At 37.3% G+C, this 20,602-nt stretch overlaps 1 protein-coding gene across 1 annotated transcript; it reads left to right on the top strand.

The window, feature by feature from the left end:
- The first annotated feature begins 14,118 nt into the window (after positions 1-14,118).
- Positions 14,119-19,706, top strand: LOC138333795 (phospholipase A and acyltransferase 4-like). The gene is made up of 3 exons (XM_069282393.1): positions 14,119-14,360; positions 16,304-16,424; positions 17,446-19,706. The coding sequence occupies exons 1-3, from the start codon at positions 14,159-14,161 to the stop codon at positions 17,636-17,638; spliced, it is 516 nt and encodes a 171-aa protein (XP_069138494.1). The 5' UTR covers positions 14,119-14,158; the 3' UTR covers positions 17,639-19,706.
- The last annotated feature ends 896 nt before the right edge of the window (positions 19,707-20,602 follow it).

Here is a 20,602-nt window from a genome sequence, read left to right as displayed (position 1 = left end):
ACCACAGTTCCCTACGTTGGCTATTGAACTTCAAGGAGCCGGAAGGACAAATGGCTCGTTGGTTACAAGTCCTTAATAGCTATGACATGGAAATCAAACACCGCCAAGGTGTTCAGCACAGGAACGCGGATGGTCTCAGTCGCATTCCTTGCAAACAATGTGGGTTTCATCCCACATGGGAGAACAACATCGATCCACAAGAGGAACCTACACCAATGGTTAACTCGGCACAGACGGATAGTAAAGCAAAAGAACACAATATCCATCACAACCTCCAGGATTCACATTGTTGATGATGATATATCACAGGTAAAGAAATGGGTAATGAAAGGTAGCAAAACGAAGTATCAGGAAATTGCTGGCAGGAATATAGTTGTTAAGGCACTCTGGTCAAAATTCGAGTCGCTGGTTGTGCAAGTGTGGGAAGAATTCGCTGCTGCAGTCGGTGCAAGCAGTGATACCGGCATCGTTGCGTCGGACTGTACTAGGATTTTGTCATGACAACCGAACAGCTGGTCATCTTGGAGTCAAGAAAACGCTTGCTCGTATCAGACAAGGATACTATTGGCCAGGACTACAAATGGATGTTAAGAGTTATATTGCTGGATGCCCACATTGCAACAAGCGGAAAGCACCTTTACCGAGCAAGAGAGCGCCAATGCAAATGGTGGAGTCGGGATTTCCAATGGAGAGGATAGCTCTAGATATTCTATGTGAGCTGCCTCTTACCAAGGGCGGTAACCGTCATATATTGGTTATTTCCGATTATTATACCAAATGGACAGAATGCTTTGCTATGTCCAATATGGAGGCGGCCACTGTGGCAAAGATAGTTGTGGAGGAAGTGGTGTGCAGATTCGGTGTACCACACTCAATCCATTCAGACCAAGGTACTCAGTTTGAGAGCGAGTTGTTTAAGGAAATGTGCGAGCTCCTTCGTATTACCAAAACACGCACTACACCCTACCACCCTCAGTCAGATGGAATGGTAGAGCGCTTTAACAAAACACTGGTTACAATGTTAAGTGCATTTGTTAACAGTCATCAAACTGACTGGGATGAATATCTTCCGTATGTTCTTATGGCGTACCGTTCCACAGAGTATGAAACAACCCGCAACTCTCCTAACCTAATGATGCTAGGTCGCGAAGTAACTACTCCACCAGACCTCCAGTTTCAAATGCCCCAGCACCTTAAATCTATTCCTATGAATGAATGGGTGTGGAAATTGAAAGAGCAAATGGTGGATTCGCACAAGCATGTCAGGCAACATGCAAAGGGAGCGATGAATAGGCAGAAGAAATATTACGATCAGAAGGTGTCAAGGCAATGTTTTAAACCAGGTGATCGGGTTTACGTTTACGGGTTTCCCAAACGTGCGCCCGGGGAAATCTCACAAACTTTCTGAATGATGGTAAGGGCCGTTCAAAGTAATTTCCAGGGTAGGGGAGGTAACTTACAAGATCAGAGGTGGTCATAAAGGCAGAATGCAGGTAGTGCATGCGGATAGAATAAGAGGAATAAAATAACAGGTGTTGCGTGGTGAGCAGAAAGGTGAAGTGTCAGGACTGAGAGATGTTCGGGTGCAGGTAAATGAGACCAGTTTTCAGTTAGAAAGTAGTCAGCAAAGTGAGACAATGGAGGGAGGGGATTGGTTTCCTGAGAATGATTTTCAGAATGGGGAAAGAGGCTCCAGGAGACAACGGCGTCCTCCCAAATGGCATTCTGATTTTACTCCGGTACACCTTGTCCAAAGCAAATCACTATATGCCATGTCTCTCTTCTCTCTTTCCAGGAAAATGGCCAAAACCAAGACAACTCCAGTGAAACTAAAACGACACACGTGCCCCAACTGGTCGACGAAAATATCGACTATGGAGGCAATAAAGCTTCATCTTATGGAATATGGGATGAAGACCGTCAACAACGTACTTAAATGTGGTAGTTGTGCATACACCACTTACAAAGCAGCAAATTTGCGCCGACATAAGAAGCGGCATGAAACTGGGGAAAGCAGCAGCGTTAAAACCAGCGCAGATGATTCATCTGCTTGTCCCAAAACTGGGGATATATCTGATGATGAGGTAAGCTGGTTTGAGGAGGACCCAGGAACACTGATAGGTGACCTTGAATTGTCAGCGTCCGAAGATTCCGACATTGAGGACAGTAGCAATATTGGTCGGACTAAAAGGAAAAGGACAGAACCGGCCCCTGTGTTCGCCGGAAAGAAGCGGTCACAGACATGTCTACATCCAAAGGATCCAGCTAACATGGACCCGAAGGATAGGTGCAAAGAAGGTCAGATTGACCAAGGTTTCTCATGTAGGAACTCAGACTGAGTCAAGGTCCAGGAAAACAGTGACTAAGACCACCAGGTACTCTGAGAATGGTCAAGATCATGAGATCATTGAATTTGAGGAGACATTCATCTAAAAATGGATATAGTTACTGCACACAGATTGTAGGTTGTAGTCATTGCAATATTGAAGATCGGTGCTTCTTTGTTATGTTGTTATTTTTTATATAAAATGTTATCATAGCTAGTCAACTTTTGATACACATACTTTACTTTTAATGCATTTTTTTGTCGAGTTGTGTTATTAAACATGTTGTTAAAGTATATATATACCGTTACCTCCCCTGCGAGTATTGTCTATTATGACGTCATCATTTACTATGACGTCATCTTGTATCTAAATACCATTAGCTCCCCTGCGAGTATTGTCTATTATGACGTCATCATTTTACTATGACGTCATCTTGTATCTAAGCTAAAGTAAATAAACAATCGCCTGAAGATGGCCTGAAAGGCCTGAAAACGTTAGCGAAAAGAAATGCCGTGTTGATATATTTTTTTCTTAATATCTACTGATGCACAACGTCTTTTAAAAGTTTAAGTATATATATATATATATTTTACATATACATTTAACTTTTTATATTTTTTGATAATTGCATGCATGTACTCTATTGATATTTTGTTTATTCAGTATTCATATCATACATATGATAGCTGCAGTGCAGCCCGGGTCAGTGTGTGTAGGGTTTATACACAGAGGACACAGTGCTGGCTACAGTACTATTGCATGTAGTCACTGTATGGAGTTTTGAGACCTCATTTTGGCCTGTAGTGGTCAGCGGTGCAGCCGTGCAGCCGGGGTCAGTGTGTGTATTTGGGCTTATACACAGAGGACAGAGGCTGGCTAGGGTATAGCAGTGTGGTTTAACACTGTGGGGAGCGGTAGCTATAGGACTGGGTTTAAGTACTTAGTGTCCGTTGTGGTGTGGTAAAGTACCACGGGTATTTAGAACAGCACTGCAGCTATTTGAGAGCTCATTTTAATCTTTAGGTGAGATACTTGTAGATGGTATATAGGGAGGCCGAGCAAAGGACGTACATTGTCCATACCTGTAAATATATACTTTCTATTGTCTTAGATTAGGTTGTAGTACAAAATGTTTGTTAGTTAGAGTATATAGCTTAAGGGAACCATTTTAGTGTGTAGAACAAGTATAATAGTATTTCATGTAAGCAGCATGTCCCTGTCCTGTAAATATTCAAACTCTGTACATTTAGGTAGGCCCTGCGTCCGTCCGTATATATTGGCAAACGGGCTCTTTTTAGTTTCATTTTCAATACTTTTTCTGTTACCATGGAAACTTATTCAAAAATACCATATTATTAAAGTTTCCTTTCTATTCCGGGCTATAACTCGAAAACCGTTCAACTTGGCTACACGAAACTTTCTGTACATGTTAGGCTAGTGCTCTAGTTGTGCCTTTTTCTAATGGGAACCTTCCATTTTCAATACTTTTTCTGTTACCATGGAAACTTATTAAAAAATTACCATATTATTAAAGTTTCCCTTTCTATTCCGGGCTATAACTCGAAAACCGTTCAACTTGGCTACACGAAACTTTCTGTACATGTTAGGCTAGTGCTCTAGTTGTGCCTTTTGCTAATGGGAACCTTTCATTTTCGATACTTTTTCTGTTTCCATGGAAACTTATTTCAAAAATACTATATTATTAAAGTTTCCTTTCTATTCCGGGCTATAACTCGAAAACCGTTCAACTTTGCTACACGAAACTTTCTGTACATGTTAGGCTAGTGCTCTAGTTTTGTGCCTTTTTCTAATGGGAACCTTCCATTTTAGTTACTTTTTCTGTTACCATGGAAATTTATTAAAAAATACCATATTATTAAAGTTTCCTTTCTATTCCGGGCTATAATCGAAACCATTCAACTTTCTGTACATGTTAGGCTAGTGCTCTAGTTGTGCCTTTTGCTAATGGGAACCTTTCATTTTCGATACTTTTTCTGTTACTTTTAAATGTCATGTTACTGGAGAGCGGATATATTGTTGTATGAATTTATTCAAGGACAATACTAAGCTCTGTTCAAATAGTTAAACCTACATGGATGACAATATCAAAATTTAAACTCTTAGTTACAATGAGCTTCATTTATTTTATGTTTGAGCTTTCATACACAACTGGGCGCGGGGGATAATGCCAAGCTTTGCGGCTCCTTGTTTGTTAGTTGATGAATACTTATAACTGTTGGGATCTTTGGTGTGACAAATTGAGATCGGACCCCCGATACGTTACAGTAGTTGGCTAACCGCGCGCGCGTGAGAGAACTACATTGTAGTTTGTATTTCCTTTTACCTCAGATATCTTTGCTAATACGCATGTAAGTAAAAACAACATCATAAGAAATAGTAGTGTGTAGTTTAAAGAACGTTTACCTATGCTATCAAAACCATAAATGGACTATAGGTGTTATGACACATCATAGTTACCTGCCATCTCTGATTAGCGAGTTAGGAATCCAAAAGCGTTCGTAAACAAACCAAATGTGTGGATGCGTGGAATTGTGTACATGATTAATTGTTGTATCCTGATATCCTGATGTCACGCAGATTAAAATAAAACATACGTAACTCAAAATTAATAAGACAAAATTAAAAACAGTAGATGTAAAAACATTGATAGGAAAAGGAAAGTTTACAATACACCCGCGTCGCCATCGGCTTATGCTTTATTGAAAGCTTACTTGTTAGCCAGTTATCATACATTGGGGTTGGTTAATCGTTTATTTTTACTTACTCTTTATAATAAAATATTAAGGTCTATTTACATTATGGGTGTTTCGTCACTATATTGAAATCAAAACAAGAATGAAACATGTGAATCTACCCTCAATTGTTTTCAACACACACATCCAAACATACATACACACCATCGAACACACACACCCAAACATACATACATACATAAACCATCGAACACACACCCGAACATACATACATACACACCATCGAACACACATACCCAAATATACATACATACACACCATCGAACACACACACTCAAACATACATACATACATACACACCATCGAACACACACCCAAACATACATACATACACACCATCGAACACACACACAAACATACATATATACACACCATCAAACACACACACACAAACATACATATATACACACCATCGAACACACACACAAACATACATATATACACACCATCGACCACACATACCCAAACGTACATATATACACACACCATCGAACACACACAAAAACATACATATATACACACCATCAAACACACACACACAAACATACATATATACACACCATCGAACACACACACACACAAACATACATATATACACACCATCGAACACACACAAACATACATATATACACACCATCGAACACACACCCAAACATACATATATACACACCATCGAACACACACACAAACATACATATATACACACCATCGAACACACACCACACACAAACATACATACATACATACACACCATCGAACACACACAAACATACATACATACACACCATCGAACACACACACAAACATACATATATACACACCATCAAACACACACACACAAACATACATATATACACACCATCAAACACACACACACAAACATACATATATACACACCACCATCGAACACACACACCCAAACATACATACATACACACCATCGAACACACACACAAACATACATATATACACACCATCGAACACACACACCCAAACGTACATACATACACACCATCGAACACACACACAAACATACATATATACACACCATCGAACACACACACCCAAACGTACATACATACACACCATCGAACACACACACAAACATACATATATACACACCATCGAACACACACACCAAACATACATATATACACACCATCGAACACACACACCCCAAACATACATACATACACACCATCGAACACACACAAAAACGTACATACATCACACCATCGAACACACACACACCAAACATACATACATACACACACCATCGAACACACACACCCAAACGTACATACATACACACCATCGAACACACACCAAACATACATAATACACACCATCAAACACACCCAAACATACATACATACACACCATCGAACACACACCCAAACATACATACATACACACCATCGAACACACACCCAAACATACATACATACACACCATCGAACACACACACACATCACCCAAACGTACATACATACACACCATCGAACACACACACAAACATACATACACACCATCGAACACACACCCAAACATACATATATACACACCCATCGAACACACTACAAAACATACATATATACACACCATCGACACACACCCAAACATACACATCGAACACACACCCCAAACATACATATATACACACCATCGAACACACACACACAAACATACATATATACACACCATCGAACACACACAAAACAAACATACATATATACACACACCATCGAACACACACACCCAAAACATACATACATACACACCATCGAACACACACACAAACATACATATATACACACCATCGAACACACACACCAAACATACATATATACACACCATCGAACACACACACCCAAACATACATACATACACACACATCGAACACACACACACAAAAACATACATATATACACACCATCGAACACACACCCCAAACATACATACATACACACCATCGAACACACACACCAAAAACATACATATATACACACCACCATCGAACACACACACCCAAACATACATACATACACACCATCGAACACACACCCAAACATACATACATATATACACACCATCGAACACACACACAAAACATACATACATACACACCATCGAACACACACACCCAAACATACATACATACACACCATCGAACACACAAACATACATATATACACACCATCGAACACACACCCACACACATCACACAACACACATACGTACATACATACACACCATCGAACACACACAAACAAACATATACATACACACCATCGAACACACACAACAACACAAACATACATATACACACCATCGAACACACACACACAAACATACATATATACACACACATCGAACACACACACACCAAACATACATATACGACATACACACATCGAACACACACACCCAAACATACATACATACACACCATCGAACACACACACAAACATACATATATACACACCATCCGAACACACACACAAACATACATATATACACACCATCGAACACACACACCCAAACATACATACATACACACCATCGAACACACACCCAAACATACATACATACACACCATCGAACACACACCCAAACATACATACATACACACCATCGAACACACACAAACAAACATACATATATACACACCATCGAACACACAAACACACAAACATACATATATACACACCATCGAAACACACACACCCAAACATACATATATACACACCATCGAACACACACACCCAAACATACATACATACACACCATCCATCGACACACACACACACACCATCGAAACACACACCGCAAACATACATACATACACACCATCGAACACACACACCCAAACATACATACATACACACCATCGAACACACACACCAAACATACATATCATACACACCATCGAACACCATCCCAAACGTAACACACCATCGAACACACACCCCAAACGTACATATATACACACCATCGAACACACACAAACATACATACATACACACCATCGAACACACACACCCAAACATACATACATACACACTCATCGAACACACACACCCAAACATACATACTATACACCACCAACGAACACACCCAAACATACATATATACACACCATCGAACACACACACCCAAACATACATACATACACACCATCGAACACACACAAAAAACATACATATATACACACCATCGAACACACACACAAACATACATATATACACACCATCGAACACACACACCCAAACATACATACATACACACCATCGAACACACACACACAAACATATACATATATACACACCATCGAACACACACAACAAACATACATACATACACACCATCGAACACACACACAAACATACATATATACACACCATCGAACACACACACAAAAACATACATATATACACACCATCGAACACACACACCCAAACGTACATACATACACACCATCGAACACACACCCAAACGTACATACACACCATCGAACACACACAAAAACATACATATATACACACCATCGAACACACACACACCCAAAACGTACATATATACACCCATCGAACACACACCCAAACATACTCATACCATAAACACATCGAACACAACATACATACATACATACACACCATCGAACACACACACACAAACATACATATATACACACCATCGAACACACACACCCAAACGTACATACATAAACACCATCGAACACACACCCAAACATACATACATACACACCATCGAACACACACACCCAAAACGTACATACATACACACCATCGAACACACACACAAACATACATACATACACACCATCGAACACACACAAAAACATACATATATACACACCATCGAACACACACCCCAAACATACATACATACACACCATCGAACACACACACCCAAACGTACATACATACACACACCATCGAACACACACACAAACATACATATATACACACCATCGAACACACACAAAAACATACATACATACACACCCATCGAACACACCACCCAAACCATACATACATACACCACCATCGAACACACACCACAAACGTACATACATACACACCATCGAACACACACACCAAACATACATACATACACACCATCGAACACACACACCCAAACGTACATTACATACACACCATCGAACACACACAACGTAATACATACACACATCAGAACACACCATCGAAACACACACAAAAACACATACATACATACACATACACCCATCGAACACACACAAAAACATACATATATACACACCATCGAACACACACAAAAACATACATACATACACACCATCGAACACACACAAAAAACATACATACATACACACCATCGAACACACACAAAAACATACATACATACATAAACCATCGAACACACACCCAAACATACATACATACACACACCACCATCGAACACACACCCAAACATACATACATACACACACCACATCGAACACACACACCCAAACATACATACATACACACCCATCGAACACACACACACCCAAACGTACATACATACACACCATCGAACACACACACAAACATACATATATACACACCATCAAACACACACACACAAACATACATATATACACACCATCAAACACACACACACACAAACATACATATATACACACCATCAAAACACACACACAAACATACATATATACACACCATCAAACACACACACAAAACAACCAAAGAACATGTAAACATTAGGTGCACTCCCCATACATGAGTTTTCTCTCATTACACTACTGACACGCGATTCATTTATGACAGCTATTCTACAACCCAACTAGGGATAATTGTAATAAATCTAAAAAAAAATGCTGTTTCCAAATATATTTTTAGTGAGAATAAACGATTCCTTTTGATGTTGTGGTGTTATTGTAATTTATCCGTAATACTGAATACATGCCACTATGTGAAACAAATTTTGTTAATTTTACATTGATTTAATATTTTACTATTATAATATAATTAGTTTTTATTTCATAAGATACTGATATAGACTTACAGCTATTCGTGTGTGTCCCAGGTCTAAACGTATATATACTATCAGTTATCAGTGCCATGCGATAGCTGGCCAGGTTTGTACATAATAGTCCTGGGTTATAGGTATAGGTTTCTCGTTGTTGTGTAATGGTATGTGGTGTCTGAACATCTTATATGTAATGCTAATTATGAAACTGGTCAGTATTAATTGGTTCAGCGTGTTACTTATGTTATACAGTAGCTATCCATGTATCAGATGTTTCAGATGTTGGATACCATGGCCAAATACTGATTCTTATGCTCTCGTTGTTATGTATAAATAGAGCTGACCACTTATTGTAGAAGAGAGAGGGAGAAACATAGAGGAGCACACACCTTGTGTGTGGTCCCATTTTGGGCCACATATATCAACAATGACTCTATGTAACGTATGAAGTACTAAAGAATAAAATGTCGACAAAAACATCAGAGTCAATCATCATTTCAACGACAATTCTCAACGCACAAGAAGTTATACGGACCCAACAAACGAAGACTACATATACCTGATGGCCACCTATACAACAGCTAAATAATACAACTTTACAAAACAAGATTCAAAAAACCATTTTATTATACTATCTATTCACCTTAAATGTCTCTCCACTCATCACACTACTGACACACGATAAAATTTCATAGTAGCTTTTCTACACCACTAACAGATGGTAATAAATTTAGAAAAAAAATAATCCAAATATTCTTTTAGTAAAAAATGATGTTATTTGGTTATACATTTTAACATGGTTTTTAATTTCTCCGTCCCAATATAAATCAATGTCTCCTATGACAGCGCCCATTTCAATGACTGTGTTCACTTATATGTTTTAACTTGGAGGGAACATTTATTGATATGAAACGAAACATTCATGCAATTCAACTGCGCCACCAACCTTCCTTTCATGTTTGTCTAAGTCCCAAAACCATATATGGACCGCGGCAACTTTGCGGTTTGATTAAAGACTTAACAATGTCAACAACATGCTATAGTTCAGTTATTAATTAAGAGTGTGAACTTATGTGGCATTGCTCCTACATGAGCAATGATAGATCCACCCCTGCCCACCATTTATGCACACTCTAACCACATACAAACGATCCACATCCAACCATTCACCTAAACGAAACACATTAAACCTCATGCAGACAAAATCATTTAGATACAATAGGATTACAACATGCGTACACTGGTCACTGCATTAATGTAATAAAACATAGGGAAAGATATATGACTTCTGTTGCTATATACTAGCCATCTATCTCAATGATACCCAGTACTAGTGTGTTTTTAATATTATAAATGAATTGCCTGATACGCAATGACCTCGGCAATGTTACGTTCATCTGACTCAATTCATAGAATTCTGCAAACCATTATAATCCTCTACAAAGCAGACTATGATATAAACGAGTGTCTGATCTTAGCAATTAGGTGACTTTTATGTATTACTAACTTTTTTGCACAAATTTTAGAAATTCCTACTTGATACTCGCCGAATTTTGTATACATTAACTTTACCCTACATGATCGCGATTACAAAGAGAAAAATCTATTCTGATTGTCTCAATAGGATTTTCCTTTTTATCTATATATAAGTATGCAAAGTGGGATTTCTTTCGATAAGATATATTGTAGAAAAAGAATTTTTCCACTTTTCATATCTCTTTTCGCTTCCAAGACTGCGTGAAATTGAGGAGCAAATGCACAAGCTTCATGGTAAATGAGGGTTTATAATAACTTTTAAACTTATACCTGAACTATAATTCTTTGAATGGATAATTATACTTCTTACAAACGAATGTAAACTCATCATTTAGGGTATATTGTTGCGCCCAAGATTAGCAAACATCATTATCTATCGTAAAAGTTTATGTTGTGATGCCATATTGTAGTAATATTAAACGTTATATCATAATGAGTAATAATGTTGGGTAGAAAATCTCGACAAAATATCGGGAACCCCGAGTTTGGGACCACACTTGCGTATTTTGGCAAACTCGCCGCGTGAGGAGAAAAACTCGTTAGTATTACCGTTTTGCCCTCAGAATATCATGTGTCAATACGTACTGATTTAATCTGTCACTTTTCCATGACTATTATGTTGAAAGCGTTTGTGAAAAATCTCATGTAACAAATAAGGAAATTTTCAGTCTCAAACCACCGATGTCATTATGTGCCCGGTGTGGCTCAACAATTATTTGGAAGTATTACCAAAAAATATTCTAACAAGCGAAACAGCCACCCTGACGATAATAGAATTCCCAAAGTAAAGAAGAACAATTGAGACATGTCACACTGCTTAGTAAACTGGGATTTTGTACATGAACATTCTACACATGTAAACTTGGAGTGTAAACTGTCTAGAGTTAAACTGGCTTTTGTTTACATGAACAGTTCTACACATGTCATGTTTGTAGTGTAGACAGTTCAGTACAAGAGTTTATGTTTAAATCTTACACATTCACTTTTAGAGATGAAAAATGTTCGGCTGATATGGATTCATCGCTACGTATCTCAAGGTCACCCAGCTGTTCTTTATCCAATTAGATATATATTCATTCTTATCAGGTGTGTAAGCGGTACACCATGAACACCGTAACGATCGAAGTATGTTAGTTTTACATAAACATATAACTCCTAAAGCAGCCAACACTATATATATATATATATAAGCTACTTTGAGTCTATATACACATAGGCTTGATGACACCCTAGACTGGCCACCAGACCCTAAGTTGCTGAAATGACTTTCTCAGCAGAGTTCTTTACTAGATTATCTCCCCCTAGTTTAAAACTTAGAATCAGGCATGTAGTAGAGACAAAAATAATCAAGCCAAATTTTAGTGATTTTTTTAATATTCTAGAGACTGGTGGCCAGTCTAGGGGTGAAGTGAAAGTGAGAGCTCAGTTTTTGAGAGCTCAGTTTAGCCTCTATAATCAGGCATGTAGTAGAGACAAAAAATAATCAAGCCAATTTTTTAGTGATTTGTTTTAATATTCTAGAGACTGGTAGCCAGTCTAATGACACCCTTATAACCAGGGAAACATCTATCAGAGCTAGAGATAGGACAACCGGCTTTATAGTTAGGTATAAATAAAGTGTGTATACGTAAGCATTAGGTGACTATTATGAATAGAACTTTTTTCACTAATTAAGAAACCTACTTAATATTCGCCAGTTTATTTCATTTTATTCTTCCGAGAAGATCGCAATCACAAGGAAATCTATTTTTGGCTCAATCGGGATGTCTTTTTCATAGGCTACATGTTTATAAAGGGGATTTTCACTTGCACATCCAGGTACTGTGTGTAATTTAAGGGAGGCATTCACAACTAAAGGTAAATATGGGTTATATAACTTTTTCTGCAAAACATAAATTTTGAACTATATATATTTTGGATGAAATGAACATCTTTTACAATGTATATAAATGCTATGAAAACACAGGTTGACTTGGCGTTCAAATTGTATATTTTAGTTCGAATAATCAGGCCCCGATTTCCCGAAACATACCTGAGTTAAAAACTGACTAGATTCATAAATTACCAAGTTACATAAAGAGAAAAACTTTAGTTTCGACTTAAGTTTGCACTTTTGTTTCGAGATATCGGGGCCAGGTTTCTGATCTACAATAAAAACTTCAAAAAACATTTGTGCCTTTAAATAATGGAAAGTTTAACGTTTAGTAATAAAAAGAGATTTTGGAATATCTATAAAACAACAATCTTTGTTATCGCTCGTCCATGTGAAGGTAAGCTTTAGTTATTTTTCTATTCTCAAACAACTAAACCGGATAAAAAGGATCATTTAACTAATTACATTGAGGAAAAACGCACCTTTTACATGCAAATGATATTATCATCGTGATTGCGACGTTCCTAAAGATATATTCCTCTAATGCTTTAAGTAATCTGACGAAAAAGTGTAGAAATACATCATTTATTATTTCTTTCAGCGTCAGCATAATGTCTTTTTCATCTCTGAACGGATCAAGTCATAAAATCAAGGGGAGTTTCGATTGTTCTTCTGCTTCAAGTACCGGAAGTTCCATGTCTTTTAGATCTGGTGGTCAGAAGTCAAGGATAAATAAGTCTTTAAATAAAAGGAGACAAGGTGATATGATCAAGATAGAAAGGACAGGCTTTCTACACTATGCCATCTATATAGGTAAGTTGTAAATACAGAGAAGTTGATAATTACGTAATTTCTATTCATTCATTTATTGTCGAATTTAGATTCCCTTTTTAATACAATTAATTAATTTCAGAGTTTTTAATTGAATCTATTGCACAAAGCTATAAAATGAAGATTTTTTCTCGACATCTTGCATTATCCGTCGGTCACCGAATCATTTATATTGTTGCCTCCTCCCTAACCCCTCAACAAAAGTATAACATTAATGGGGGTTGGTCATTCTTCCCAGCCCCTAGGTGTCGCCAAGGGGTCCAAAAGTCTAAATTTACACTAGTGTAGAGAAAAAAATAACATGTTTATAGCAATGGTTTATTGAAGCCCTATAAGAAATAAATGAAAATGAGTAAGAAATATCATAAAGAGAAGGACACTGGGCAGAAAGAATAGTCTAATGTAACTAGTCTAATTTTGACTAAACGTTTTAACGAGTTTCTTCTCCATTCCTATAAACGATGGAAAAAATTTTCGTTTCATAATATGGTCTTAAGGGTTTCAACACAGAAGTAAATTTCGTGGCCCTCGGGTCTATGTTTATCTGGGGGATTTATCTAGGTTGGGGAGATTATTTTACTATAATATTTTGTCAGGAAGAATGGCTGTTCATTTAAGGAATAGTTGTTTATTTTGTTGAGGTTATGAGGGTATAATGATAATGGAGCACGTGTAAATTATGTAACCCCGGCGAAGCCGGGTTACATAATATTTACCCGCGGCAGTTGCATATTTTTTATTAAGATATTCATATTTTTTCTCTCCCGTCATCGTCAACGAATTCGATTGAACAGCTGATTGGAATCGAGACATTTAAATGTTCCCGCCAAAAGTGGGGTCATGACCCCACGTTGCTACGCCGTCGACTGTTCACGTAACAATAGAATCGCAACGCGTGTTGTTATATACCCCATTGTGACGTCACTCCGGTCCAACAGCACATTTTAACAGTCGATTTTAACAGTTCTTTGCACCGCTCGACGGAACAGTTTATTTATTGGCATTTTTGTCAATAGAGTTTATATAGAAACAATTGTATAGGGGTATAACAATATACACTGATAATGATAATACTAGAAAGAATGGTTATTTAGTTTATGTCAGTGCAAACTGTAAATATATCAGCATAACGTTATTAGAATTACCATTACGATATTGTCATTATCTATCATAACAAATATGACCGGTCTGACCCCTCAAGAGTCGAACAAACTAATAAGGATAGTAGGGCGGTGTAGTGGTAAAGTTATTCGAGCACTTACATCACGGTCATCGAAAGTGCTTTGTATAAGTTGCAGCACTTATTTCGGAAGCGATGTAAAATCAATACAATATATTTAGTCAAAGTGACTTCAATTTAATCAGTTTCCCCCCCAACTGTTTCATCTTTGCAAATTGAAATAAAGATGGCTGTCGAATGACTTGCTGCTGAGTTACTGTATCGCGTGTAAATTTAGTCCGCTAAACCTGCCTATATTATTAGGCTATTTTTTTTTTTTTTTTAAATTTGCCTAATATATATTGGGCAAAAAAAAATTAAAAATTAAAAAGCCTAATAATATAGGCAGGTTTAGCGGACTAGGGTAAATGAAATCGCGTAATAATAACCCTGCGAATTGATAGCGATAATCAATATAACGCGAGCACGTAAAGGAAATACTCTACATAAAAAAGTAATTTCCCTAAATAAATAAAAACTACCCTACTTAGTAAAGAATAGTTTTCATGCTAAACAAAATGTGTATATGTGTAGGTGACCATGCAAGTAAAGAAATAAAATCATCCTTCACGAAACCGTTTTTCGTCGTACATAAAAGCGTGTGCCACCTTTTTATGCCGCCGTTAAATCCATACAGAATTTAAAGTTACATTTTCATTATTTTACATTTCCATGTTCCTGTACATCATTAATATTACACCAACAGGCAAAGACAAAGTAGTTGATTTCGTGGCTGATAATGGTGGTGAAGTTAGTGAACGTGATCTATATGAAACTGTCGGTAAAAGTGAATGTGCAATCGACAACTATTTGGACAATGAACACAAGTGAGTATTTACATTGTAACTTGGTTAGAAGGAAATACATAGAATACTGAAAAGTCGGGAAGGGCCCCGCTAAATGACTTAACTGGGGTGTCACATTCGATCGCAAGAATTAAAGCAGTGATTTTTATGTAAATCTTATTTTATCCTCTTTTTTTTAACATCCAGGATGACTGCTAAGTAATATTGAAGTCAGGTAGAGTAATAGATTGGTAATCCTTTTATCTAACCTTTACTGTATCATAATCGAATTAATGCATAATACAACTGAACTTGTTATAAGATAACAAGGAAATAACTATTTCATATTCTAAATTTAAAACAAAATTCTATTCTATGCCAAAAAGGTTCCCTTTAGCACTCATTTAAGATCCTATATTTCTCTCGTACTTATACGTGTAATACTGGCTGTTCCAAGGCAATACAGTCATGTCGCCTGAGTCTCTGTATTGCATGTCTACCCATGCAATAAAGCCTCGTGACGTCACAGCGTCAACAAAATTGCTATTTTCTTGGTGCAATTTTAACAACATTTTCCGAAAGTAGGCTGGACTTTCTTTAAAGATACAAACAATGGGATTTGCCTTGAAAATAACACTCATATTTTCATGTATGGAGAATTGACTTTCAGTCGCGATTTTATTTCGAATTTCTTTCAAAATGTCGAAATATTTTTAGTAAAATTGCAATAAAGCGTCGAGATATGAGAGAAAAATACTCTTTTATACGTTGATATGGAGGATAGGGATATTCTACCCTCGGGATCACAAAATGTTATAAAACCCTCGGCAAGCCTCGGGTTTTACAACAACTTGTGACCCTCGGATAGATTATCCCTATCCTTCATATCTACATATGAAGGAGTCTTATAATCTTAACCTTAATTGTACGACTTGCATAATGCAAATGAACTTTACTTACACTCATATGTATTTTTGTGAACAAGTAACTGTAGATGTACGGATTGTAAAGACCTATCCTTTTCTTAAAAGTTCAAATGAAATGATTATTGGTTATTTTACAGGCATTATTCCGAGAAAGAGATCGTTCGGAGGGCATTGTTGGAAATTCCAGAAGACCATGTCTACGATCTTGGTAGATATAACTGTGAACATTTTGCTACGTGGTGTCGGTACGGGATAAAATACTGTCATCAGCCGTGTGAGGTGGCAGCTACTCTCGGAACAATAGTCCAGGGATCATCTTTATCATCATAGAACTTTCTAGAGCTTTCTCATCTGCCGTGTGAGGTGGCAGCTACTCTCGGAACAATAGTTCAGGGATCATCTTTATCATCATAGAACTTTCTAGAGCTTTCTCATCTGCCGTGTGAGGTGGCAGCTACTAATGGAACAGTAGTTCAGGGATCGTCTGTATCATCATAAAACTTTTTAAAGCTTTCCTATCAGCCGAATGAGGTGGCAGCTACTCTTGGAACAAAAACATCATCTTTATCATCCTGGAGCTGTTACTCTTGGAACAAGTAGCTAAAACATCGTTGTTATCATCCTAGAGCTTCCTCATCTGCCGTACGAGGTAGTATCTACTTGTGGAACAATAATTAAAACATAATCTTTATCATCATAGAACTTTCTAGAGCTTTCTCATCTGCCGTGTGAGGTGGCAGCTACTAATGGAACAGTAGTTCAGGGATCATCTGTATCATCATAAAACTTTCTAGAGCTTTCTCATCAGCCGTGTGAGGTGGCAGCTACTAATGGAACAGTAGTTCAGGGATCATCTGTATCAGCCGAATGAGGTGGCAGCTACTCTTGGAACAAAAACATCATCTTTATCATCCTGGAGCTGTTACTCTTGGAACAAGTAGCTAAAACATCGTTGTTATCATCCTAGAGCTTCCTCATCTGCCGTACGAGGTAGTATCTACTTGTGGAACAATAGTTAAAACATCATCTTTATCATCCTGGAGCTGTTGCTCTTGGAACAAGTAGCTGAAACATCGTTGTTATCATCCTAGAGCTTCCTCATCTGCCATACGAGGTAGTATCTACTTGTGGAACAATAATTAAAACATCATCTTTATCATCTTGGAGCTTTATCACCTGCCGTATGAGGTGGCAGCTACTCTTGGAACAAGTAGCAAAAACATCATCTTTATCATCCTAGAACTTCCTCATCTGCCGTGTGAGGTAGTATCTACTTGTGGAACAATAATTAAAACATCATCTTTATCATCCTAGAGCTTTATCACCTGCCGTATGAGGTGGCAGCTACTCTTGGAACAAGTAGCAAAAACATCATCTTTATCATCCTAGAGCTTTCTCATCAGCCGTATGAGGTGGTAATTACAGTTACCAATTGACAATTATTTTTGAAGCTCACAAAAAAAAAAAAAAAAAAAAAAAAAACTAAAACCTCACCAGAGAATTTTTTTTTCAAATTAGAGAAGGTTCTAGAAAGAAAAAAAATCAGATCCTAGTTAAAGATGCTCCACCGCCGACAGACAATAATTGGTGTTTAATCGTATATGTGTATGTCTAATTAACACAAAAAATTACATAAAATAATTTATTTTGCCTTTGGTGCATCATGCCAAATCAGTACTTCATTCCATATAGGATATAGTGCCACGGAATTTTTTCGGGATGCAATTAATTATTTTTTGTAATTTTAACTTGAAGTAAAATTAGAAGCTTAAACTTTCCAATGGTGGTAATGGTGTAAAGTAAGTAACTTTTGTAACTGAATAAAAATACTAAATCGTCTGCTCCTGTTTTTGATAGTGAAAAAATACCATTTGTCAGCGGTGGAGCATCTTTAAGTATATTTTTGTAATAGTTTTGGTCCTAAAACATTATAGGATAACTCATTAAAATTCACGACATCAGCGAAGAATTTTAGCAATGAACTACAATCTCAAATTCGCCAATTTTTCCTCAGAAAACCTTGCTTTCGGCATTCTTCAAGGATCGCTGTTCGCATCCACACTATTCGTCAGTGAATTCAGTCGGTCGTTAATTTATTTGCGTGCGATAAGAGTTTAGCACACGAATGCTAATGTTGTAGTTCTGTGTTAGACTAAAAAAGTGAATTTTGTGATGTTCTTCAAGGAAACAAGCCTTGAGATAACAGAAAGATAACTTATCCAATCGCTTATCATAGCCTTTCTTAACACAATGTTCTCAGCAAGATATAGAAACACCTCCATTCACTGTCATATATTACGGTCACCAGTGTGTGCACAGTGTCCATTGCCTACATTGTAAGTCCTCATTATATATACGGTCGTGTATTTCTCTAATAAAATACAAGTGTCAATGTATACTGATTTATATTTTATTATTCACAACAATGAAGACAACATATGTGAAAGGAAGGAATATCGGACATAAAAACAATGAAAGAAACCCGATCTGCTGAAACCTGGCTATATCATCAATATATACTACTCAAAATTTGCTAAGGATCACTTTTATATTTCAGTATATCAAATTCATGTAATTGTACAATATTCATAAAAATGATTTAATGATGTCTTTAAGATGTCTAAACACAGGCTCCAACAGAAAAACTATGGATTTTAAACGAGTGCTCGATACATTACTTGTGAAACAGAGCTACCCCCCAAAATCACAAAAACACGGCAATGGGAGCGAAAATGAAATTCGCGTTAAAACAGTTTTCTCGTGTAATTTTCATTTCAGCACATTGTGTGACGTCCCCTAGCTTCAACAACACTGCGACATCGCCGACGCATGCTCTTAATTAAGTCCCGTTTCCGGTTTTGCTGGATGGATGCCCATTCCTCTCGCAGAGCCGTTCCAAGTTCTTGCGATGACCTTGGCTGGTAAACGCGGGAAGAAATGGATTCCTGTAGCATGACCCACACGTGCTCTATCGGATTTGGATCCGGAGAATGAGCGAGCCTATAATACGTCACAGATGTAGTATGTTTGTTCTCAACGTTCACTACATCAAAAACTCCAAAAATGTAAACATCTCGTCACAAAAATTGTCGCAAACAGTAAAATCTCCTCTCATTTTATTACCGACACTGAGCTATCCAATTTACCGAAATGTAGTATCTTGATATTCAGAAAGTAAATATGATTCATCAAAAGCAACATAACCTGTTTAAGCTGTACACTTTGAAAGTGATATCGGTTACACACGTACGGATAACAGTCACATATAAAGTAACTGAAATGATCTATCGCTAC

This window comes from Argopecten irradians, chromosome 10 (assembly GCF_041381155.1).
Source record: "Argopecten irradians isolate NY chromosome 10, Ai_NY, whole genome shotgun sequence".
Taxonomy (NCBI): Eukaryota; Metazoa; Mollusca; class Bivalvia; order Pectinida; family Pectinidae; genus Argopecten; species Argopecten irradians.
Note: the sequence above shows the minus strand (reverse complement) of the source record. Positions and strands in the feature narration are given on the sequence as shown.

What these genes read in the sequence shown, in the direction of transcription:
- LOC138333795 (XM_069282393.1), top strand. Translation starts at nt 14,159, where the DNA reads ATGTCTTTTTCATCTCTGAACGGATCAAGTCATAAAATCAAGGGGAGT. An exon ending in ACACTATGCCATCTATATAG is followed by an intron (nt 14,361 to 16,303) that starts GTAAGTTGTAAA and finishes TTACACCAACAG; the next exon opens with GCAAAGACAAAGTAGTTGAT. An exon ending in TATTTGGACAATGAACACAA is followed by an intron (nt 16,425 to 17,445) that starts GTGAGTATTTAC and finishes GTTATTTTACAG; the next exon opens with GCATTATTCCGAGAAAGAGA.